The sequence below is a fragment of the Fringilla coelebs genome (genome assembly GCF_963513975.1).
Source record: "Fringilla coelebs genome assembly, chromosome: 15".
NCBI classification, from domain to species: domain Eukaryota; kingdom Metazoa; phylum Chordata; class Aves; order Passeriformes; family Fringillidae; genus Fringilla; species Fringilla coelebs.
In genome coordinates, this window is record NC_140041.1 from 9,557,796 (window position 1) to 9,582,247 (window position 24,452).

Sequence of the window (24,452 nt, forward strand, 5' to 3'; positions counted from 1 at the left end):
ACCTTGGCAAGGCAGGTGGGGTCTCATTCCCAAGGACAGGTGGGCTCAGTTGTCTCTCCTTGGCACATGCAGACCTTGGAGCACCTGGTGCCACAACTCATCTGGTTCTGTGGTGGACACCATGGCTTTGCCCCAGACCCATCACAGAGCACAGGGCACTCGATGCTCTGGCATTAGCTTACGTAGCAGGACAGAAGGCAGATAAAAGTCTTCCAGGGATCAGCAGCCTTCCCAGCTGGCACTGGTGCAAGAGCAGGGCTGGGTCCTGTCCTCCAGCTTTGCTTGGGGAGGAGCTGTTTGGAAGGGGCTGATGTGCTGCAGTGGGGTATGTTTGGTTGCTGTTTCTTTGCAGCATCTTTCTGGCTTGATATCTGTGCCAGGAGGTGGATTTCAGGGGAGGAAATGTGAGCTGTGCAAATCCTGCAGCAAGCTCCAGCTCCCAACTTCACTGAGATCTGTCAGCTGGCACCACAGGCTGCTTCTCATTTCCAGCTTGTCCTCTGCTTGCATGTCATTAGGCGTGACACTGTTGACATGTGCATGGCAAGTATCATGCATATTGCTGCAGAGTTGCCAAGGAAAGGCAGAAGAGCTGACAGCCAGTGCCTGGTTGCTCTCCGTGCAGGGAGTTTGCAGCAGATGAGGCAGCTCCTCTCCCCTTCCCTGTGGTTGTGATTAGAGAGCACTCAGAACAAATCTCAGAGGCCACCATGGGATGTTCCCCAGTGCCAAGTGTGCTGAAGTGCTGCCCAGCACGGCGTGGCTGTGGCACTGCAGTGTATGGCACACTGGAGGTGTTCATGGAGATGTTAATGCCCGGGGGGCTTGCTGTCAGTACGTGGAGCATCATCTCTGTTGCAGCTTATTTTTCTCATGTAGAGAGTAATTTCTGTGGATGAATGGGAACACTCTTGCTGTAATTGCTTTCCTGAGGCTGTCTGTCAGTGCTGGCTCATGGACTGATTTCAGGTGCAGTGGCTTTGTTTTCCTTCACAGAGTCAGGTGCCCAGTGTGGTCTCACCCTCCATGGCAAGAAACAGAATATTTTTCTGAGTTGTAGCTCTTTCTCAACCTCCCCTTCTTTTCTTCCAGGATCATCCCCCAGCTGGAGAGCTCACTTTCACAGGTTTCACCCAGCAGCCTGCCTGGCTCTGAGATTTCAGAAGCTACAAGGACATACTTGCAGGGAATGAGCCGCTATGACCTGGACGAGCTCGATGCCTGCTGGCTGGAACTTGTTAACATGGAGCTCAAGGAGATGGGTGAGTATTGCTGGTTTGGATTTTTTTCTTTCTGGCCTGGGTGTCCCACAGTGGGCATTCAGGCTTTTGAGTAAGCATGTGGAACTAAAGGCCTTGAAGAAGAAATGTGAGAAATCCTGCTCCTGATTGTTCCTGTTCCAGGCATCTCTAGATATCACAGCATAACATGGCCTGCATCCCTGCTGTTATATCACTGCACATTCTTCAAATCCTTCAGTGGATTTTGGTCGAGTGCAAGTACCTGAGCTTGGAATTTGACCATTGGCACTAGTGCTTAGCATGGTCTGCTGGGCAGATTAGTTGGCACAGACCCATGGGTGTGTGTAGTCCTGCCAGACTGTGGAGGGATTTTCCAGTCCTTGTTAGGGAAGGGTTGCTGTGGTGTGGCTGCTGCCCTGCAGGTAAGGGTAATACCTCAATAAAGCATTCACCTTGTGAGGTCAGTGAAGGCTGAAGCATGCCCACATGAAGGGTTAGTCCTGGTGGCAAAGGCCTTTCAGGAGTGGGGAAAAGGATTTTACCAGTTGCTTGAGCAGATGGGATAGTGCACCGTGGAGCAGGAGGGTTGTGTGGCTCTCCCAGGCAGCTGGTTGAGGGCTGCAGCAGGATTCAGGATGAGGTCAGGAAGATGCAGTTCAGTGAGCTTGCATGGAGGACAGGTGAGCTCAGAAGTTGGCCATGACATTGACTGATGTTGGTTTTGGAAGATCTGTCTTTCTGGTGTACTCATGATTTACGATGAAATTTTGTTACCATGACCTTGAGAAAGTTTCAGAAGCTGCCCTCACAGTTTGATTATCTGGAGTAGGTATCCTGGATATTGGATTTCTCATAATCTCAACATTGTGGAGCCTGTAGCATCACAGAGGAATCACAAGTCAGTTCTGCCCTCATTAGCTGGTCCTGTATTAGCAGCCTCAGCTCTGTCATTAGCACACGTTGGTTTTGAGGCACTGGCAGCCACAGTGAAGTCCTTGGGGAGAGCAGAGAGTGCTGCTGGATAAAGCCAAGTGCCTCAGTCCAGCTCAGGACTTGCAGAGGATCCACCCTTCCTAACCGTGCACAGCTGCTGTTGCTGCATCAAGAATCCACCTTCAACCACACTGAGCATCATTCTGACCTCGCTGTGCCTTCACTGTATCCCCTGCTACATTTCCCTTGCCATCTCCACCGCTGCATGGCCTTCAGAGCTGTCTCTGGGCTCCAGGGAAGCGTTGTCTCTATTTCCACTTCCCCTTGTGTGTGTTTCATAAGTCTCTAGAAATGAAGTGGGCAGAGATTTGGCTTCTCCAGCTCAGTTGGATTAAATTTGCCTTGCTTTATTATTTCTTCAAAGTATTAGGTTTCAAATGCAGTTTCCAGATGTGGAGCTCCTGGGATTAAGGAAGGTTGAGATCATTGGAAGGTCCCTGCCCCAGGCCAGACGGGAGCTGGCTGCTGGCTGTCCCCACGTCACCTTTGGGCTGGCATGTGCCACCCCCACGAGTGCTGGGGTGGAGTGGCAGCTGCTCCAGCAGCAGTGCCTTGGGAGCAAGTTGAGTTTAGGAGGGGAGCTTGAGCTTCATCCCAGCCATGGCCCTGCTCTGTGCAGGTGTGTGTGAGCTGGCACCTCAGCATCCCAGGGAGTCCCAGGTCAGCACACAGGCAGTGCTTTGCTGCTGACCCTCAGCCATTCTGAGCAAGCTGCATTTCCTTCCCTCCATCCCATCATTTATCAGCCTTTTCCAAGGATTGTCCTTAGGAGATGTTTGTCCAGGGCTGGGCTGGATGAAACCACAGAATCTGAGGAAGCCCTTGAGCCTTCCTGCCATCACCAGCTCTGGATGGTGATAAGGACCAAGGTGATCCCAGCAGTGGTGGTGCAGAGAACATCACTGCCCATTCCTGCTTCTCCAGCCCATTCCTGTCACTGGGGGAGCACTGTCATTACTGGCTGAGCCTTAAAAATACTGGGGAGAGAGTAGCTTTGCAAAGCAGTGTTTGGCATGTGAAATCCACTGTGGATACAGCTCCAGCCCAAATTATGCTGGTATTCTTTCCCCCTCCCCCAGTCCTCCCAACTTCTCTAGCAGTGCAAGAGTTGGTACATTTTTTCCTTTTTGGAAAGGAAAAGATGTGGCTTTGATAATACCCCATCCCTGATGCTGTGGGGAGCTGGGGGGTTTGGCAGGTGGGAAGCAGGATGGGAGCTGGTGCTCCTGGCTCCAGGACCATGGTCACACCAGCCATGGCAGTCATGCCTGCTGTGGAGCCTGGAGGTCATTTGGCTGCTTTGAGGGGATGCATCTTCCTGCCTTGGAAGTGATGGGGTTTGGAGGAAAGCTGTTGTAGCAAATCTGTTGCTGCTCAGCTCCTAGGCCAGAGTAGCTTTGCTCCCTCTGCTTCCCAGATGAGAAAAGCCAGGGTGGGATCTGGGTGCCCTTCAGCACCCAAGGCAGAGGGTTGCTGCTGCCTGGGTTGGTCCAAGGCAGTCCATAAATAGCACTTTCTCCCGGAAGCCTTTGACATTAATGACACCATTAATGGCTCGCTGAGATTTCCAAACCTGCTTTGCTAATCTCCAAGATCATTAACATGACTTAGCTAGAGAATGGCAGCCTCTCCTCCCATTCAGAGGAGTGAGGAGTTATCTCCCAGCATTAATTTAGGAGTAGGCAGAAGTTTAAATTCCTCATGGGTGTTTGTCTAAACTGTTGTCACTGGGCTGTCCAGGGGCACAATATGTCATTCCCAAAATATTTAATGACAAAGAAGCATCCAGATCTCTGACTGGCTCCTGAGGATGTGCGGGGAGGAGAGCTGGAAAACACCTATGAGATCATCCAGCTTGCCTTTCGTGGGTCTACGTAGCACACAGCACATGCCTTTTCCAGTCCTTTTTAGGTCACCCCAGGGATGGAATTTTATCACCAAGATCAGATAAACTTCCAGATAGCTCCAGCTCTCTGCATTCTGCCTGCTGACTCCTCTCCCAATTAAGTGGAATTGCTCCAGAAAGCAAAGGTTTCACATGAAAAGCAAAAGTTTTAAACATAAAACAGCTTTAAATAGTTTTAAACCCCCTAGTAAGATGTCTCAGTAGCTGTTGCTGTACTCGATGGAAATGTGCTGTTTAAAGAACCTTTGTGTCCTAGAGATGAAGTCAGTATTCAGGCATGCCTAAGTGTTTTATTTGTTGCTGCTGCAATATGAGATTGCAAAAAAAGTGGATCTGAAGAAGAATAGAGCCCGGAGCCAGATTAATGTCCGTGCCACTCCAGGCAGCACAGCCCTGTCCTTTTAGACAGCAGCCATGCCATAAGTCTTCATTTTTACATTAACATTTTATGCTGTGTTTTGTGATCTCCACTAAATCCAAAGCTATTGTAAGAGTGGAGCTAGAGAGACTTCAAAGAGCAAGGCTGAAAGATCCTTTTGCAGTGATCGACACTTCATAAACACACGGAAAATCCTCAAGAAATTGCTAAAATTGTTGTCGGAATCAATTTTGCTGAAGGCAGAGTCGAAGTTTCTAAGTATTCCCTTGACTTAATCCATATGGTGTATTCTGCTCACATATGCCCACCACAGCTTCTATCTTTGGAGCTGGAGGTGTTCCTGGTATTTTATGGCAGGAACATGCAAAGGTCACATGGATTGCTTTTGAAGCTCCGGGGGGAATTCATCGCTGCATACTTGAGATATGTCTGTGTGCTAATGAGATGATCCCTCCCTCGGTGGAGGTGAGATTGGTCAAGTAGATGTGAAATAAGCTGGAGTCAGTGGAGCACCCTGGGCAAGATGTGCTCCGTGGAGCAGAGGCTGCTGTCAGTCCTGCTCCTCACAGTGTGGCTGCTTCCCACCCTGGCAGTCTTGGGTGTCACACTCTGAGGCTGCTCCCATCCCACTGCATCCTTTTGGGATTCTGGGAGCCCCTTTTTCACCCTGAGGCAGCAAGCTGGCGCTCCCCAGGCAGAGCCTGTTCCCAAGCAGCTGCTGCCCACCACTGTGTCCATGTCCCACTGTGCAGGACATCCCAGGATAGAATTGTAGAATGGTTTGGGTGGGAAGGGACCTTAAAGCTCATCCCATTCCAACCCCCTGCCATGGGCAGGGACAACTTCCACTAGCCCAGGGTGCTCCAAGCCCCATCCAACCTGGCCTTGGGCACTTCCAGGGATGGGGCAGCCACAGCTTCTCTGGGCACCCTGTGCCAGGGCCTCACCATCCTCACAGGGAAGAATTTCTTCCTAATATCCAATCTCACCCTGCCCTCTGTCAGTTTGAAGCCATTCCCCTCTGTGAAAAACCACAAGCCTCTGGATCCGAGCTTATTTATCTCCTTAGAGATACAGATAATCAATACCACGTGTAAATGAATGTATTAATTGTTTGTATGTGATGTATTAATGCATAGATTAGCAGGGTTGGAGATCAGTGGGAGACCCTTACGACATTTTTCCCTCCACATTTTCAGCACAATCAGTTTTTACATCAAGTCACTGTTTTGCTGTTGCCATAAATTCCTGGCAGTAATTGCAGTAGTTTCCAGCAGTACTCCAGTTCTGCTGCTGATGGGGTGAGGGGGCTTTCATCAGGAGTGCTCTAGGACAGCCCTGTCAGAGCCAAGCATCGCTGCAGAGAGGCGGCAGCTTCTAAAGTGGCTTCTGAAACATTTTGTCATCATCTTAAATTTGAGCAATAATTGATGTCGGTGGGTGGCAGAAAGGGTGATAATTGGTTCCTGTAAATCTTTTAAGTGCATTAGCAGGCTGTGTTTGTAACAAAATGTCTGGAGGTTTCACTGTGGATGCTCAGTTCACTGTTTGTGTGTCGGTCACACTTTACACGCGGGGTCTGTTTATAAATAACACTGATAAAAGATTAATGTACAACTGCTGCATCGCCCAAAGGTTGTGTGTCTGCAGGCAGTGGGCTGGAGGAGGCTGTGGGAGTCCCAGTGGTCTGGTGTGGTGTTCAGGTGGCTGGCTGTGTCCCCTGACGTCCCTGGAGGATGCCCAGGGGGGCACTCAGCCCGGGGCAGGGTGGCTGGTGTCCCCACAGGTGCCAGAGCAGACAGGTTTGAGGTGGCTTGCCTGGGGTGAGCTGGAAGGAGATTGCTGGAGTGTGTGGTCCCTGCTCCACGTGTGAGCACCCCATCCCATCAGGGACCTGTCATTCTTTCACCTGAGGCTTTCAAAGATAGTCAGAGACAAGCCTGCATCATCTCACAGTTGCTTTCCCTTTTTTTATTATAATCTTAAAAAGCAGTAATTTTGAGTGGTTTTTTTATATCTATATTTCCTGAAAAGTAGACTCCCGGGTTTATAGTGTGTGAATCAGCGAATGGCGCAGCCTGCAGTCCCGATAGCTGTTTGTTCATGAGCTGTTTCTATCTCCAGGTACTCTCCACGGGGGGAAAGGATTCCTTGTTTCAGTAAATTGATATTAGTGGAGCACGGTTCAGTCAGAAATAGGTCTCTATTTTGTGAAAGGTGGCTCTCCAGCTATTTCTTCCCTCCCCTCGCAGTGAGTTGGCTCACGCCACGACAAGGAGTAGCTGAGAATTCATTTAGCAGAAGAATATTGCTCCTTGGTGCCACGTAAATTACAATATTACAGGAAGAATTGTAAGGAGGGCGGCGTTGTGCGAGGGAACGTGCCTGGTGCTTCTCCCAGCACGGTGCTGTGGCTGCAGGGCCAGCCCAGTAACCCCAGTTCCTTTGGGACAGAGGTTAAAATTCTGTTTCAGGGGCTGTGTGGGCAGTTGTGAGGGCTGAGCTGTGTGGAGCTGGGAGCCCCCTGGGGTGATGGGGATGCTGCATGGCTGTGGAGCTGCAGGGATCGTGGCAGACCCTGACACAGACACACAGGGAAGACTTTTTTGCTTGGAGCAAAGTTCTTTCATGTTTTCTTTTCATGAATCAGATCTGGAGACCTCCTGTAGTGCATCATTATCTGTCACCTCTTCTCCTCCTTTTCTGAAGCAAGTCCCATTTTCAGGTGCTTCTTTTAGCTGGGAAGGTGCTGCCCTGCAGCATCCTGCCCTGTGCAAAGAGGGGACAGATCTTCTCATCTGAGCAGCCGTGGGAGGCAGCATTCCCTGGATTACAGCCCTTCCCATTGTGGGGCAATCCTGGGGTGTTCCAGGGAGGCTGGGTGGCCACATCAAAGCCCATCATCATTAATGAACTCAGTGTTAGTGGGGAAAGGGTGTGGGTGGCTCCTGGAAGGGCTGATGGGACATACCCCTCCTGTGCTGGTGTTTTGAACGTGGCTCCAAATGGCCAGGGATTATACTGGCACAGGATTGAAGTCTCACCTCTGCCTGTGTCCCTCCAGACAAACTCTGAAGAAATTTATGGCTGTCACTGCTGTCTTCTGTGGGGGCTCAGAAAAGCTTTGTTTTCTTGCGTAAGACCTTGGCACACCTTAGCCAGGTGAAAATACTGTTCTCTTGGTCAGCAGGTAGAGTCTGCTGGCCTGGGGATGGTCCCAAATGTGGACATGGCTGGATTTGTTAATTGTAGCCAAGATCAGTTGTCTGTGTCTTTGCTTTCCTTCTCTGGGGGCAGTAATAGTGTCCCTTGTGCACGTACACAGGGAGTGTTTTGGTGTAGGATTTTTTTTGTTTGCTGTTGAGCTGGCCACGATCAATAGAGAGCTTTTGCAGCCAAAAAGATGACAATTTTATGAATGGAGTTGAGTAGCACAAACTTCATGTGATACAGAAGGAGATAAATGGAGCACAAATGGAAAAAGCACTTCACCCCCAGGCCCCATTGTTTAGTGTTTCATAAACGATTAATCGCTTCATCCCCATCAAGTGCAATTGTCAATTCAATGAGCTCTGAGGTGTTTGGGATGAGGCTTGGCAAACACATTCCTAATGTAATTACACCTAAATGGAGAGGGAGAGTGCCTCTGTGTGTGTGTGTGTGATCCATACTCCCATGTAGGGCTGTAATAGCTGCATGCCACAGAGGCTGATGAGGGAACCCACCAAGGCACTGCTCTCCCTCTGCCTCTGGCCTTCCTCTGGCACAGGAATTTTGGGATCAGCATAAGCTTTCTCCGCAGGGTTAAGCAGGTGATGGTGGAAAATTCAGGAGATGGGATGGGTGCTGCTGCTTCTTTCCACTCGAGGTGAAGTGGAACGGTGGCAATGCCAGCATGATCCTGACCCTGGGCAAGGTTGAGCTCATGATTCCTGTGGAAAACCCCCTCCCTTTCCTTCCTCATGCTGCCTGCAGCTGCCAGCTCTCTGCCTGCCCTCTCCCATGAGCACAGGGCAGCTCTGGAAAGTGTGTGGGGAAAAGCACTGGGAACACCTTGATGATGGGTTTGCTTTGCAGAAGAGCAGAGCCTGAAGTGTTGGGAGGATTGGAGTAACTCCAGACTGGCACTCTGGTGCCCAGGCTCATAGTCACAGATGGGGAGTTGAAACCCTGACCAAGAGGAGGATATTCTTGCTGGACTGGTTTAATGCTCACATAAAGTCATGTTGAGCAAGTGTGCCTCGGGTGGTGTGTTTGTAAAGGGACTCCATTTAGGCAAAAATAGTGCTCTGACTTTCTCTGTGACATGCAGGCAATGATAGGACAAGGGGGGATGGCATTGAGTTAAAAGAGGATCGATTTAGATTAGATATTGGAAATATTTTTTTCCCTGTGGGGGTGGGGAGGCCCTGGCACAGGTTACCCAGAGAAGCTGTGGCTGGAAGTGTTCAAGGGAACACTTGGACAGGGCTTGGAGCAACCTGGATTAGAGGAATTCGTCCCTGCCCTTGGAGGGGAGGCTGGAGCAGGAAGATCTTTAAGGTCCCCTCCAAGCTCAACCCTTCCATGTTTCCATGACATCCAACGGGAACAGTGCCAAGAGCAAGATGGTGGCTCCATCCCAGCCCTGGTGCTCAGAACTCGCTGTGCTAGTGCAGGATGCTTCACATTGCTGAGCTGCAGAGGCCCCAGGCAGCCTGTGCCAGCCTGGGGCTCAGATCCCACGCCCATTGCGGGGCTGCTGCGGAATCCAACAGGTACCAGCAGGTTCCTTGGCACGCTGCAGCACAGCAGCCCCAGCTCCTGAAAGGGCTGTGATAGGGAACAGTGTTGTCTGTCTTAGATGGTATCTCAGACTCGACATAGACGTGTAAAATGCCAGGCTGGATGTTTGCAGGGACTTGTCAAGCCAAGGGAAACCGTGCCAGTGAAACATTGGGGAAAAGCTTAAAAAGGCAGACAATGGTGTGTTTGCTTGCCGAGCTCGCCTACGTGATGCTTTCCCCCTTGATGGAGTTTTTTCAGTTGATCAGTGGCTATGGGGGGAAATATGCAGCCTCTGCCAGCCCCTTCCAGCTAGAGGTGCTGGTTCCCCTGCAACCCCATCCCTTGGGGCTTTGGAGCAGCCCAGAGTTCAGCCCAGAACAGGGACATCACACTGTGGCTTGAGAGATGACCAGGATGCCAAATTTTTCACTGAACATTTAATTAGTAACTGCTCCTTATGGGTTCTTCCTCAAGCCCTTTTTCTCCATCTCTGCTTATAAATGAGGTATTTTCTTCCATTGCTTTGGAGCAAGGAGGGTGGACAGCAGTTTGGGTCAGGCTCTTCCACTGTCTGGCCAATTGTGGATATTTCACACTAATGATCTACGAAGTCTAGTTGTTTTGTATTGCATCCTGCTGGTACTTCTGTTGTCCCCATCCCTTCTCCTCTGATGACATAGAGCTCACTGGGAGACAGTGTGATGGGGGCTTAACTCTGCCTCTAACCCTTCATGGAGAGCCTCACTCCTGCTCCTGGCGGATTTTCTTCCTTGCCTGGGGTGACCTCACGTTGCATTTGTGGCACCAGGATCTTTGTGTGCAGGTGGGAGGCAGCACTTCTGGGACAAGCCTTCTGTGTGGCACCATTTTGGGGCTGCTGAGCTCCTGACAGCAGCATGCCCTGTCTAAAGGCAGCTAGGTATCTCTCTGCTAGAGGCTGCTGCTCTGAAAAACCTCTACTGTTTATTGATCTTACATTCCTAGTTGTCTCTGTGGAGAAAGCTCTCGTAAAGCATCTCTGCCACCTCTCTCCATTAAAGATCCTGGTGTGGGGGGAATAAAAGACCCACTTGGGTCTGACCTCCTGATTTCACTAAACCCAAACCCAAAAATAACCCTCATTTATGCTCAGTTTCTGCCTTTGGCTTCGGTTTTACATTTCTGTTTAATTTGCCCTAAAATGGTCAATTTTCAGTCTTAACAATTAAAGCGCTGACTCTGTGTTGCCAAAGCTTGTCTGAGCCCTCGCTGCAGAAAGCATCTTCTCAAAACTCGTCTCCTTGAACATTTAAACTGTCAGCCCCAATTATCCGCATTGCTTCAGCTGAATGGGTTTCCTTCCTCTCAGCCAGCAGCAATATTTTGTTACTGTCTATGAAACATAAACTGCATCCCCAGTTAGGAGCAGCCGTTTCCCCAATCCTCGCTGTGGATTTGCTCTCAAGCTGCCATCTGAAATGCTCAGCCCCTGGCAAAACGCTGCCCCGAGGCGGGCGGGCGCCCGCGCCGGAGCTGCGTCGGTGCCTCTGCCTTCACGCCCTGCCTTCTGCCTTGCAGAAAAGCCCGAGCTGGACGAGATCACCCTGGAGCGAGTGCTGGAGGAGCTGGAGACCATGTGCTACGAGAACATGAACATGGCCATCGAGACCGAGGAGGGCTTGGGCATCGAGTACGACGAGGACGTGGTGTGCGACGTGTGCCGCTCGCCCGAGGGGGAGGACGGCAACGAGATGGTGTTCTGTGACAAGTGCAACGTGTGTGTGCACCAGGTGAGCCCTGGGGGAGGATGGCAGTGGGATGGTGTTCTGTGACAAGTGCAACGTGTGTGTGCACCAGGTGAGCCCTGGGGGAGGATGGCAGTGAGATGGTGTTCTGTGACAAGTGCAACGTGTGTGTGCACCAGGTGAGCCCTGGAGGGAGGATGGCAGTGAGATGGTGTTCTGTGACAATACAGCCAGGTGAGCCCTGGGGGAGGATGGCAGTGAGATGGTGTTCTGTGACAATACAGCCAGGTGAGCCCTGGAGGGAGGATGGCAGTGAGATGGTGTTCTGTGACAATACAGCCAGGTGAGCCCTGGAGGGAGGATGGCAGTGAGATGGTGTCTGTGACAAGTGCACCAGGTGAGCCCTGGAGGGAGGATGGCAGTGAGATGGTGTTCTGTGACAAGTGCACCAGGTGAGCCCTGGAAGGAGGATGGCAGTGAGATGGTGTTCTATGACAAGTGCAATGTCTGCCTGCACCAGGTGAACCCCAGGATGGGGTGTGGCTCTGCTCACCTCACTCTGGTACCCTCCTCCTGTGGGTTCCTCCCATTCCTTCCCCTGGGCTGCTGTAGACACCTGGTAAGCTTTCCTCATGGATCCCAAGTGCAGCTCCACTGGAGCGGGGACAGCAGTGGGGTCTTGGATAGCTGGCAGACAGCAAACTTGCTTTTCTTACTTTCTTACCCCCAGCTTGGGAGTAAGAAAGTAGAAACTTACAGGAAGTTCTACCTTATCTCCTCTATCTTCGTATTTCCCAGCATTGCCATCTGAATTTGCTGAAACCTCTGAAAATGAAAGATTGAAATTATTACTGGTACAGTCACTGAAGGAGTGAGGGCTGCAGTGGCTGTCACTGCTCCAGTCAAGGAGTAATGAACTCTCAGGGAATGAGAAAGGCAAAAGCACCTTGCAACCAAAAGAGAAGGATCAGTTTCCACCACAAATGGTGGCTGAGGAATCCGTGGGAAATCCCAGCCTTCATCCAGAAAGAGGAAAACCCAGGGACACCTTCACTATCTCAGGTTGCTCCAAGTCCCATGGATTTGGGACAGCCTGAGATTTGGGCAAGTTTCTTACCCCAAACTATTTATAAGTGCCCACAGAAGCACACAGCCAGAGGTTGAAGTGCTCCTTCCTCCTTGTTCTCTGGTCTCTGGGATATTTTATGTCTCCTTGTCCTTTAATATGCTAATTCTTCTTTGCCCCATTTATGGAGCCCCAGTGGGATCTTTAGCACATTCAGGTGACCAGCACTGAGTGCAAGACTTGGCAGGTGGCTGGGTGGGATGTGGGTCTGCAGTCCTGTGTTCCCCAGAGGGGTGGGCTTGCACAGACCCCCCAGCTTCCTCCTCCCCCTCTGCTTTGTCTGGGGAGTGGTTGGACCTTCCATCTCCACCAGTGCAGTCTCACATTACAGGGTTCTGTCCCAGCTCCCCCAGTGTGTGAGTGTGGGATTTCATTTTATTTTGTTGCCTGGAGGAAAATAATTTTATTTTTAGAATTGAGTGCTAATGCTTCAGGCTCTTGCTGGGGGGAGTCTGGGCCTCCTGCTTTTGGGGAAACCTTGACAAGGGGAAGGCAGCCACGTGAGGGTCTCCTGGGTCCCTCGTGGACCCAGGGAGGTTTTACTGCTCATGCTTCAAGGGGAAGCTGTGTGGTGCTGGGGTGGCAGCAGCAGCACCTGGGCTTCACCCTCTGTGTGAACGGTTTTGGGTTTTTTTATTTAGTTCTAAAGAGAGCCATTTGCTCATCTTTTGGGCAGCTTTTCCATCAGTGCTTCCTGGAGGTGGGAGAGCACTGGAGATATCTATAGTTGCGGGTGGTGGGTGTTTTGAATGGTTTCCATCAGTGAATCAGATTCCACAAAATACCAGAATGATTCAGGGTTGGGTTCGAGGTATTTTTTTGTCTTGGGTTCTTTTTTAACGAGCCCAAGTGGCAATGTCAGGCTGTGAGCTGGCATGAGCCACAGCAGGGACTCAGGAGGAGCCGTGGCACTGTGTGGGCTCCACTTAAAGCAGCAGCTCCAGTGCTGCAGAAGGGGCCACAGCAGCCTGGATTTCAAGGCAGTTGAAAGAAAAGAGGGATTTTCAGTTGTTTTCAGGGAGCAAAGTCCAGCCCTAAGCCCTGTGCCAGCCCATAAGCTGCCTGTGATTTAATCTCTGCCCCAATTTACACCTTAAGCCACAAAGTGCAGAGCCACAGTGCAGGGTGTTAGGATCTAACCTGCACCATGCCTTTGCCAGCACCACATGCAAAACCTGCTGGGAATGATGCTTTCCTGCAGGATTGTGGGTGCTGGTGCCGTGGGCTTCACCAGAGCCATGCCTTGTCCTCCTGCATCCCACTGGGAAGGGGCTCAGGACACACAGTGGTGGGTTATGGTGCCAGGTGATATCTTTGTACTCACTTCATCTGTATAACACAGGCCATGAGGCTTGCTATTAATTAATTCCCATGAAGTGAAGCTTTTAGAAAGCACATGCAGTTGTCCTTTTAAAATTGTCAGCAAGGTGGAACCATGTCCCCCACTGCTAAATCACAGTTCATTGCTCTCACAGTGACAGCATCACACTTCTGTTTAGCAGGGGAATGATCCACCTTCAGTTTCCAGCCACCATGCCATGGGCCTGTCATCACTGAATTCCCTTTCCCTGGTGTGGGCACATGGCTGAGCCCACCCTCTGTTCCATGGGCCACACCAAGCTCGTCTATGGCTTGGCATCCTCCCTGTGGTTTTGGCATCTCATTCTCAATGATGTTGCACCCCAAATAGATGCAGCAGTAAAAATAGCTGTGCTGCTCCTATTCAGCATTCCTCTGGCTTCATATTTCCGGAGCACCTTCTGCCTGGTGCTGGGCTTGGAAGAGTGTGTTTAGCTGATAACGCACCTTGTTTCTAGAGCTGCTCCTTGTCTGGGACAGATGACCTGTATTTGCTTCTCAGGAGCAGGATTGCACCTTCAGCTACTCTAAAATCACTAGAAATAAATAACCAAGATCCATGAGTCTGCTAGAGATGGTCATAATTCCTGCTTTCCCCTGGATTTTGAGATGAGTCTGCCAGTTCATTCCGCTGCTAGTACATATCAGGCTGATTCCTGACTGGTAATAAATCACATTTTATAAAACTGTGTTCCAGAAATGATTTATCTATCAGATTTGGAAGCACTGTGAAACACAGTTAAGTCTCTTTGAACCGTGTAGACTCGCTGCAATAATATTTCCTCTCTTAATTCCTTGTTATCGCAATAATCTGTTCACAAAATGGCTTTTTCCACTTGGAAACCACTACCAATTTGTGATTTGGGGCAACCTCAAGTCATGTTGTAGTCTTCTGGGCCAGTAGAGACCGATGCCAAGCTCACACATCTCCGTGTGCCCCCTCTGTTCCTGTCCCCACCCACAGCACTGTTACTTGCAGCGACAATGACCTGCAGCAGCAGGAGGAAAAGCTGCTCTTTTTGGGGGTTAAACTTCAAGAAGTGGAGTTGGTGAATGCCTGGGCTCAATTTGCAGCTACCAGTGCTGGGGGTCCTTGTCAGCACTGGCTGTTTGCCTTCTGCAGGGATGTCAGAGCAGCCAGATGTAGAATTAATTACATCTCCTCGCTTTAAATAGGGACACAGCCCTGTGTTAGTGCCCGAGGCAGTGTGTCGCCCTCTGAAAACCCTTTAAGTGTGAGTTATCAGGACCTGCCAGTTAAAAACTGTCTAGTTTTAGTAGTGGCTGTTTAATACAGTCATAAATCATGGTGAAAGTGGGAAGTATTTATCATTATGTGATATAGCTTATCATTTGGCTCTTCCCCAAGTACGGAAGAAAAATATTTATGAAACACTTTGGCTTCTCAGTGTCCTGTATTACCACAGCAGGTCAGGGAGCTCCAGGGAGCCCAGCTCCTTCAGTTCTCACTCTCTTGGCTGGAGACTTGTCTGTGCCCCCTTCAGATGTGTCATCCTTAAGATTTATTATCGTTTTTGGTTCCTCCCATCTCATTTACATTCATTACTATTGGCTTCCCCTTTTTGCCTTTCCATATTTATTTTTGCTTCCCCTTTGGGCTGTGCTGGGTCTCTAACCAGTGTGGTCAACTTTCTCAATCATGGGCTTGTGGCTTTTCAGCCCTCAGTGACCTCAGAAGATTTCTCTGCACAGCATTTCTGACTTTTCCCAGTCATCACGGGTCAGGAACAGGCAGGACATGAGCGGGCAGAGCTGCCGGTGGTGGGGGCTCTGCCCACCCCCAGCCTGGAGCCAGGCTGTGCTTGGCATGGTGCACAGCACAGTTTTATACTTAGCTTTTAATTAACACCCAGGACACACTGATCCACCATGAGCATCCATGTGAAAACAGGGAAGGTAGTAAGGAAGAACATCAGCTCCCTGTCTGTGCTGCGTTGAGCGCTGTTTATTGGGATGCAGCGGCAGGGAGGAGGGTGGGAGTGAGGGAGGAGGGCTGGGAGGATGTTCACCCTGGGCTGCTGGATTAACCCTTGTCCCTGCTGTCTCCACAGGCGTGCTATGGCATCCTGAAGGTGCCCATTGGGAGCTGGCTGTGCCGGACCTGTGCCCTCGGTGTCCAGCCCAAGTGTCTGCTGTGCCCCAAGAGGGGGGGAGCGCTGAAGCCCACCCGCAGCGGGACGAAATGGGTCCACGTTAGCTGTGCCTTATGGATACCTGAAGTAAGGGCTTTTCCAGCCTCCTCCTGGCACCTGGGTGGGCACAGGGAGCTCTCAGGTCTTGGCCCAGGGTGTTCATTAACGGTGTAAATAACAAATGTGTAAATAACAAATGCAGTTTGGCTCACCAGAGCCACAGCGCCGGGCAAGGGCAGTTATCGTGTGTTTAATTAGCAGCCAAGGAGCTTCTAATTAAAGGAGGGCAGAGAATTGGGCTGCAAGGCCACAGAGGGAGGGGCATACCTTTGAGCTTAAAGCTAATTTCATATGCCCATCTGAGATACACCTCAGATTATGAATTCATGCAGAGGAAAAAGCAACATAAATTTTTCCTTCTTTGTCATCCAGATTAGTTTCTGATTTTTGGGGCTTGGGTTTATTTCCAAATTACCCTGACAAATAAGAAGTATAATCCATCCCTCATTCAAACTGCCACAGACACCCCTTTGTAGGAGATTTGGGACCATAGCCAATATTTACAACTTGTGTTCTATGTTCTGGCCAGGTTAGCATTGGATGTCCTGAAAAAATGGAACCCATTACGAAGATCTCACATATCCCAGCAAGCAGATGGGCTTTGTCCTGCAGCCTCTGCAAGGAGTGCACTGGGACATGCATTCAGGTATGTAACTTGGCACTGGAGAAGCTCAGAGCTCTGGGGTTATACCTGTATTAGCCACTGGAGAGTCTTGAGATGCTGAAGGACATGGTCTGAATGACTCTTATTTCTGTTCTGAGTAAACCCAATGACAAGAGCCTGTCAGGCATCATCAGATGTTGTTTGCAATCATTTAATGCACTGAGTGCTAGAAATCTAGATTAACTTTATTTGCATTACACAGTGGTGTTGCTGTAGTGACTCTAATTACTGGGACAGCAAATGACCTTGATTTAGATGAGAAACCTCCAGGAGAAGGGCTTTGTGAGGCTGCCAGGAAAGTGAGATGCTCATGGGATACATAACACAAGTATTTCACAAACCTCAGGGGGTCAGCCTTTCAGTTGTGGGGATATCAGGGTGCACCAGGGTTGGGTAGTCCTCACTGACCTGCTGGCTGGGAAAATAAAGTACTTACCATTTATTATATTTCCACATTTTCTGATGTGCCACACCTAAGCAAACCACTGCAGATACCTGATTGCCTGCTCTTGCCACAGCAGGAGAGGCAGAAATTCTGTTTTCAGATAGAGAGCAGGATTCTCCAGGCTTTTCTATTGCAGAAGTGGGACACGGCTTCCCACACCACGATCTCTATTCTCGGGGAGCAGAGCAGAAGCTCCCATCCATACTGCAGCACTCTTGGTGTGAGGGCATTTGGGGGCCCCTGCTGAACCCCATGATTCCCCCCCTCCCACCTGCTTGGCCAGTGTGATGTCTTGGTGGCCCCAGAGAATAGCCACTAAGCTTTGAAAAATTGAGAGAAATTTAGGGATGTGTCCTGACCCCAGGTGATCAGCTCCAGTACCTCAGCAGGAGCCACAGGCAGTCGGTGTTTGCAGCAGTGACCACGGACCAGGAGCTGCTGGCTGGTGGCAGAAGGACAGCAGGGATAGGAGCTCTGCAGTGCTGAGCTGTGTTTGTGCTGTCATCTTGGGTTTAATACCTTAAAGGCAGCTATTTAAAAGTAATCCCCATAGTTTGAAATGAAATCTCACAATACTTCTTTAAATCTGTCGCATTGACTCATTTTTTTGATGGCTCTGGGTGCTTATTCACCCTGCCAGATGGAGATAGTGTGTCAGAATGGCAACTGCTTTCAAAGAACAGAGGGGCAGGGAAGGAAGCAAACAGGCTTGGCAGCATCAAAAAGAATTCAGTGTCTCTCAGGCTTCATCCTCTTAGTGCCATCATGACACGGGAGCTGTGAGATCCTGAGTACTGAACGGATTCACATTAAAGGTCACCTGAGACAGAACAGGAGCCTTGCTGCCTCATGGGCTGGCAGCTCATGGTTTGTTAAGTCTTCATGAGATTGCCACTGGAGCATTTGCCAAGGCCACCCCACCGTGTGCAGGGTGGTTTTGCTTCAAGGAAAAGGGGGAGAAGTGGCAAAGAAGCAGGCAGTGCCTTTATGTAAGGATTTATGGGGTAAATTAACACCCATAGGTAAATAAATACGCTCTGTACTCATCCATGGTACAGAGCTCTGTTTTGAAAGCTTATGTTTATGGAGCATATTTCGTGGAGCATATTTTATGGAGCATATTTTATGGAGCATATTTTTGCTAGTGCCTGTTTATACAGGTGGGATCTACCCTTGTCAGCATTTTGGGTTTGTGACCCAGCTCTGAAAGGAGGATGTTGTTTTCTGCAAAAGCACTGGGTGTTTGTTCCTGGCAGCAGCAGTCAGGTGCTGCAGGTGGGCAGGTCTGTGGAAAGAAGGAAGTTGCTTCCAGGAGAGGGTTTTCCAAGTGGCCAAGAGGGTTTTGTGAAGGTGAAATCTGGGAGGCAGGCTGGAGGAGTAGAAGACTGTCATCCGAGCAGGGCATCTCAGAGGCAGCACTGCAGCTTGAGAAATCACCCACCTCAGCCACATTTGCAGAGACAAACACAAGCAGTCTTTGTAGTGACCTCTGTGTGGAGGTGTTTTTCCCCCATCCAAATATGACCATCAAAAGGGAAAGAAACTCAGAAAAGCCTGAGAAAGGGCTCCCTGCTGCTGTCCATGCCTTTGCCCTTGCTGCTGCACGTGCCTCAACCCCTGCTCTGTGGTACAGAGCTGTGAGCCCAGTAGCTGTGACTGAGCCTAAAGTACTGGATGCTGTGCAGGGATGCAGCTCTGGAGACACCCTTTGCCTGAGTCCTGTTAGGGGGAAGTCATTACTTCATGGTGGTTCTTGTGGTCAGACATCAGGAGATGCCAGAGAGCTCAGAATGCAGGAGGAATTTTCTTGTTTGCATTTCTGAGATGGAAAAGAGAGTGCCAGGAGCCAGGCTCTGGTGCAGCCTGAGTCCTGACCATGCATTTTTGGGACTCCTCCTTGCTTGTCAGAGTGACTGGAGGAGCTCACGGAGGCAGCACAGAATGCCAGGGCTCTCTTGGTTGTTGGCAAGCTTCTCCAAAGAAGTCATCATCTTCCAGCTTTCTTTTTGCTGTCGCTTTTTGGAGAAAAAGCCCTTGGAAATGTCCTTTATCACTCCCCCGTTCATCATCACTTCTCTGCCCACTGCCACCCCCTCCCATTAAGCAAGCAGTGCCCCTGCTCCTGATCCGCTGGGATAACTGGTGGTTCCCAGGGCTGTCTTCTGCCTGTAGCCCTGAAAAGGCAGCGTGTGGCACCAGGGATAAGAGCAGGGTGTGCTGCCCATGCTGCCCCAGTCCCATCCATGCTCTGCCCCTCATCCCCCGAGCAGTCTGTGAGGCTGAAATTGCTGTTTTTAGCTGAGAAGGCTCCAGACCATCTGTGGTCACGAAAAATCACATGGTAGTTTTTTAAGGATGCAGAAGTGTTGTGTCTGATGGCTTGGCCAGTGTTCAGCACCGGTAATTAATTTTTCCTTCCTGAGCTCCCCTTCCAGGTCTGTTGGAGGAGCTGCTTCCTTCCCCTCAGCCCCAAACTACAGCAGAGCACCACTGCAAGCTGCTAAACTTCTGTTTGAGTGACCTTGGCAACTCAAATCATCTCAGTTTCTTCCCAGTAAGAATGATTTTAGGACTAATTAGGAGCCCATGTTAAATCTCTGGGGCAGTTTTTACCCTCTCTCTTTCTCTCGGAATTTTATTTTGGAATGGATTTGTCTGGATAAGCAAAATGTGCTGAAGTGCTTGAATGAAAGGTGCTGTAAGATAATGAAGCACAATCGATAACGAAGCAGGGACTGCTCCAGTCTTTGAGCCTGGTTCATTCTGTGTGGCAGATCCCTCCCTCCTGCCACAGGTGGCTCCATTCCAGTGCCATTCTGGGATGGATCAATATGTTTTTATCGTTAGTTTATCCAGGGTCCCTCAGTGGCTGTAGCCGACCAGGTATCTTTCTTTGTTGCCCTGTCAGCTGAACTGCCTAATTATTTTCTGTTTGCATTTTGGGCACAGTTTCTGACGAGTGCTGCTTGCCATCTGTTGGAGTAGAGAGATCCAGGATGAGTGTCACTGGATTTGCTTTATTCCTAAGGTGGAGTGATGGTCATTCCTGGTAGCAGGACACTGTCCTGGCAGAAGACATGGGCGTGTTGTTAATGCTGTTTTTAGCACTGATGGCAGAAACAGAAGGGAAGGGACAGCACTGTGTGTGCTTTAAAAGCCAGCATGTGATATAGTGACTGCCCTGAGTAAATCTGGAAGCTGCAAGTCAGGCTGGGCTCCCTCTGTCCCTCCTTCGCTGCCAAAAATAAATACTTGGGAACAGAGCTGGTGCTTCAGCTGCATGTGTGGCTGTGACAGGGCTTGTCCCAGGGGAAGGCCAGGGTGGCAGGGTAGGCACCTTCTGCCCACTGTGGTGGTGAGTGCCCTGGGCTGGCACAGGGAGCATCAGTGGGTCCCTCACAATGCCAGGCTCCAAGCGAGTGCCAGCAGCATAGCAGAAGGAGTTGAGTTTTGCAAGTTACCTGATATTTTTGTGAGCAATTTCAGGCTGAAATTAGGACCGAATGGCCATTTTTAAACAGGATGAACGTGGTGGTGGAGTTCATAATCTGCCTTCTTGTGGTGCCTGTGGGAGTTAGTGCCCAGCATGGCTGCCCAGAGCCGTGCTGGTACAGCCAGGGCTGCATCCAGCTCTTCCCCTGCTCTCTGAGGCTTTGGAGCAGGGCCTGGAGAGCTCTGGAAGTGAAGGATTTGGACAATGCTTGCCTATGCGTTTCTTGGTCCTGGCAGCTTCTTGAGCTCCAGCAGACTCATAAAGAAAGTCAAAAGAAAATATCTAAAAGCAGCAACGTCAAAAGTTTGCCCCTGGGTCCCTGAGCAGGATTCAGGGCTGATGGATGGGGTGATGATAAAAAGCTGTACAACTTCTGTTCCTCAACTGCGACCAGAATATATTTTTCTTTTTGAGAATTAAGGTGCAGCAGAGCCCCAGTAAAACGAAATGGTTTGTCATCAATATTCAGGAAATTTCACATGCCTCCACCTGGTCCTTCAGGCCACAAGTGCATCTTCATCCCCCACAAGAACAATTCTTCTATTAACCCAAAGTAGTGCCTACAGTAATGGCCCACTTAAAAGGTCTCATTATTGCAGTTTAACTGGTCATTAGCAGCTGGAATAGACTGATTTCTTATGGATTATGGTTGAAATAATTACCTGACACTCTGAGCCATTAAAAAGAGTTGATGAGTGGAGGGGGAAAAGGTGCTGACATGGACATGGGCACAGCACTGGCTGGTGGGAGTTCTTCTGTGGGACACCAGGCTGAGATTTGTTTCCTGTGGGATCCAAAGTAATTTAAGCCTGAGGTAAGTTTGGTAAAAAAAAATTAAAAATCGATCTGATGCAAGTTTGACAACATTGGAGCCAATGTAAAAGTTCTAAAGCATTTGTTTTGTGCTGGTTTGCTCCAGTTACATTTTTCTTTCTTTTTTAAATGGAACAAGTTAGAGGCTGTGTAATTTCCTGAGGAGGAAGGCATTTAGGAGCACTGGCTGCTTCTTAAACCCCATGTTCACTCCTAAACCCTACCATGGTCTGTATGCTTCCAGTAAAAATGGCACACTGGCTTTAGATGTGGTAAAAGAGGGGGGGAGTAGCTTGAGGGTGAAATACAGGTGAGCATTTCTCCATCAGGACAAATCCACTGACAGTCCTGGAGCATCCCATTGGCACGTGCTGTTCTTTGGCTTTTGACATGTCTTGTTGGAAGAACCATTGGAAGCTTCTGGTTGTGGTAGGTGAGAGATGAGCAGGGCCCATTACAGAGGTGGATTAAAGAAGGTTAGGTGGGAAAATGCCACCTCTTGAGCCCTGGGGTTCTTCTGCTTGTGTTTATGGTGTTGGGCCCTTGCGTCTCTGCAACCGGGGCAGCAGGAATTCCTGTGGTGGAGCATCCATCCCTGCACGGCAGGTGTCACCCTGGGTTTGTTGTGTCGCTGGGTGTCCCCTCAGCCTGTTCCTGAGCCCTGTCCCTCTCTTGCAGTGCTCCATGCCCGCCTGTGTCACCGCATTCCACGTCACCTGCGCCTTCGACCACAACCTGGACATGCGGACGATCCTTGCAGACAACGACGAGGTGAAGTTCAAGTCCTTCTGCCTCGAGCACAGCACCGGCGCCACCAAGTTGCCCGAGGAGGCACGGACTGAGCCCGACCAAGCCCAGCTGGACTTGGAGAAGGTCACGCTGCGGAAGCAGAAGCTCCAGCAGCTGGAGGAGGACTTCTATGAGCTCGTGAAGCCTTCAGAGGTGGCAGAGAACCTTGACTTAAGTGAATCACTGGTGGATTTTGTCTACCAGTACTGGAAGCTGAAGAGGAAAGCAAACTCCAACAAACCGCTGCTGACACCAAAAACGGATGAAGTGGACAACTTGGCTCAGCAAGAGCAGGATGTTCTCTACCGACGCTTAAAGCTCTTCATGCACCTCAGGCAAGACCTGGAGAGGGTGAGTGCAGCTTCTCCTTCGGTGGTGTACCCCTGGGCTCCATCAGGGCTGCTGGCACGCACAGACAGCACGAGCCCTGCTCCCCCTGACTCAGTTTGATTCCCCTTACAGTTTTGTTCTTTCATCTTCATTCAGAAACTTAGCAGTGTTCGGTGTGTGCACATCGTCACTGCCAAAACACTGACATTGATGGAATAAGTTAGTGTTGGGCTCATCCAGGGGTTCAAAAGAACAAATGTCTGCAGGGAGAGGTGCTTTGGCAGGGCTGGGTGGATGGGAAGCAGATGATGCTGCAGCTTGTGTCCACTATACCTAAATAGTTTCACAGAATTATCCTGTGTTGCCCTCAGGTGCGCTGCAGCAGCAAGGCTTGGGAACTCATCGTTATTTACTTACATTAAACATCAAAGATGAGTGAAAGCAGAGGGCCAGTGGGACTGGGCATGCCCTGCCCTGCTGCAGCCAAAAGTGGGTCAGCTCCTCAGGGAACTGCTGGCAGAGGCAGAGCCGGGCCAGAGGATGCAGACAGAGGATGCAGGCACCTGCAGCTCCCAGTGGTGCAGGACATCCTCGAATCCTCCCAGCCAGAGCAGAGGAAGCAGCAGCCTCCACAGCAGCTTTTTGGGTGAGAGGGAGCATTGGTGGAGCAGCAGTGCCCAAGTGGTGCCAGAGCTCCCTGGGCTGGGCTTGCTGCCACACTGTGCAGCTGCCTGTGGATTTGGCTGTCTCGGCTGCACGAGGGCTGGAGCAGGGATGGGGCAGAGGCTGGAGAGGAGGAGCAGCTGGAAGGTGAGAAGCAGCCAGAGGAAGAGGCACAGGGGAAGAAGAAGCACGCACAGAAGCTGGGGTGAGATGGCAGAGAGGGGACAGTAGTGCTGCTGCTGGGGAGGCACATGGGCGTAGCTCACTGCAGCAGTGGCACCAGGACAGGCAGGGCAGGGATGCTGAGCTTGGCATGCACAGCCCAAGCTCCTTCACTTCCTTCGATTAATACCCAAGCCCTGCCTGGTCCCTGCTCCTGCCAGAGGGGTGAATCCATTGCCCTTGCCCAGGTCCCCACCCACCCACAGCTTAGGGAGTCTCTAGGAGCAAGGAGGAAGGAAAGCAGGAGAATAGCATTGTTCTGACCTGGTGGATATGATGCTGTGGCTTCCTGAGCAGGGACTGAGGGTGCTGTAGGTGACATGCTGTTCCCTCAGAGGTGAAGGTGGTGGGCATGCTGTCCCTACATGTCCCTGAACCCTCTCTTCAATCTGCTGTGGGTCTGCAGCATAACTGAACCTGTGGGGAGAAGGGCAGTGTGGGTGGGCACTGTGTTCATGTCCAGGTGGGGGTTCAGCTTTGGACCTGCCTGCCCTGGTCCCCTGCTGCACCCACCTGCCGTGTGAATCCTGGAGCCTGAGACCCTTCTGTGTAGAAATAGTTGGATTTGAACCTATGGGTCTATTTTCTGTGATTCTGTGGCTTTCATCCCTGTGGTCATCATTGCCATCACTCTGCCACTCTGTCCCCCCTTTGTTCCTGCCTTTACTTACCACGTTTCCATCTCTGTGTTGTGCTGGGCTGGTGCCAAAATTAGTGGGTCTCCAGCAACAGGCTGCATCTGCCTGATCCGGGGGTGACAAGTTCAACTCACTTTTTCCCCTCATCTGCTCTATATTGTAAATCTAAAGCAGGCTGCTTTGCCTCCTGCTGCTCCCTTTTGTTCCCAGCTTGGCTTTTCCAGCTGCACTGAACCACTGTGCATCCCTGGGTACCATGCTTTGCTCACGGCAGCTTCTCTTTGATTTCTTTCTGTCAAAACTATGTGTTTTACCAGATTTCTCATTTTCCAGAGTTGCCTCCAGGCTTTGTGGGGTGTGCCCATCAGCATTCAGCCTCTGCTTAGCAACTCCCTGCCAGGTTTCACTGCCTGTCCCTGGAAGAGCTGTTTGTTTGTTCTGCTTCCAAGGGTGGAACAATAAACACCAGCCAGATCAAAGTCCAGTGCTCAGATGAGTGATAGGGGTTTAAATCCAATTGTGGGCAGAGCATCCCAGGTATCTGATCCTGCACCTGGCAGGTCACTGCCACCCTGTTTCACTTGCAAACAGTGAGGAATCACATCAAATTGGGATCAGAGAGGAGCAGCCTGGAAGGCTCTGAAGGCTTTCAGAGGGTGTCCACAGGACGTCATGTTGGATTTTAGC

General features: G+C 50.5%; 1 protein-coding gene across 4 annotated transcripts in view; it reads left to right on the forward strand.

Moving 5' to 3' along the window:
- JADE2 (jade family PHD finger 2) overlaps positions 1-24,452 on the forward strand; it is a 73,960-nt gene that overhangs the window by 36,544 nt on the left and 12,964 nt on the right. For all 4 annotated transcript variants that reach the window (XM_084215665.1, XM_084215664.1, XM_084215666.1 and 1 more), the window contains 5 exons: positions 1,093-1,262; positions 10,844-11,055; positions 15,568-15,735; positions 16,238-16,354; positions 21,802-22,263. In XM_084215665.1, coding sequence (XP_084071791.1) covers positions 1,093-1,262; positions 10,844-11,055; positions 15,568-15,735; positions 16,238-16,354; positions 21,802-22,263 — 1,129 coding nt within the window. The remainder of the gene's footprint in view (positions 1-1,092; positions 1,263-10,843; positions 11,056-15,567; positions 15,736-16,237; positions 16,355-21,801; positions 22,264-24,452) is intronic.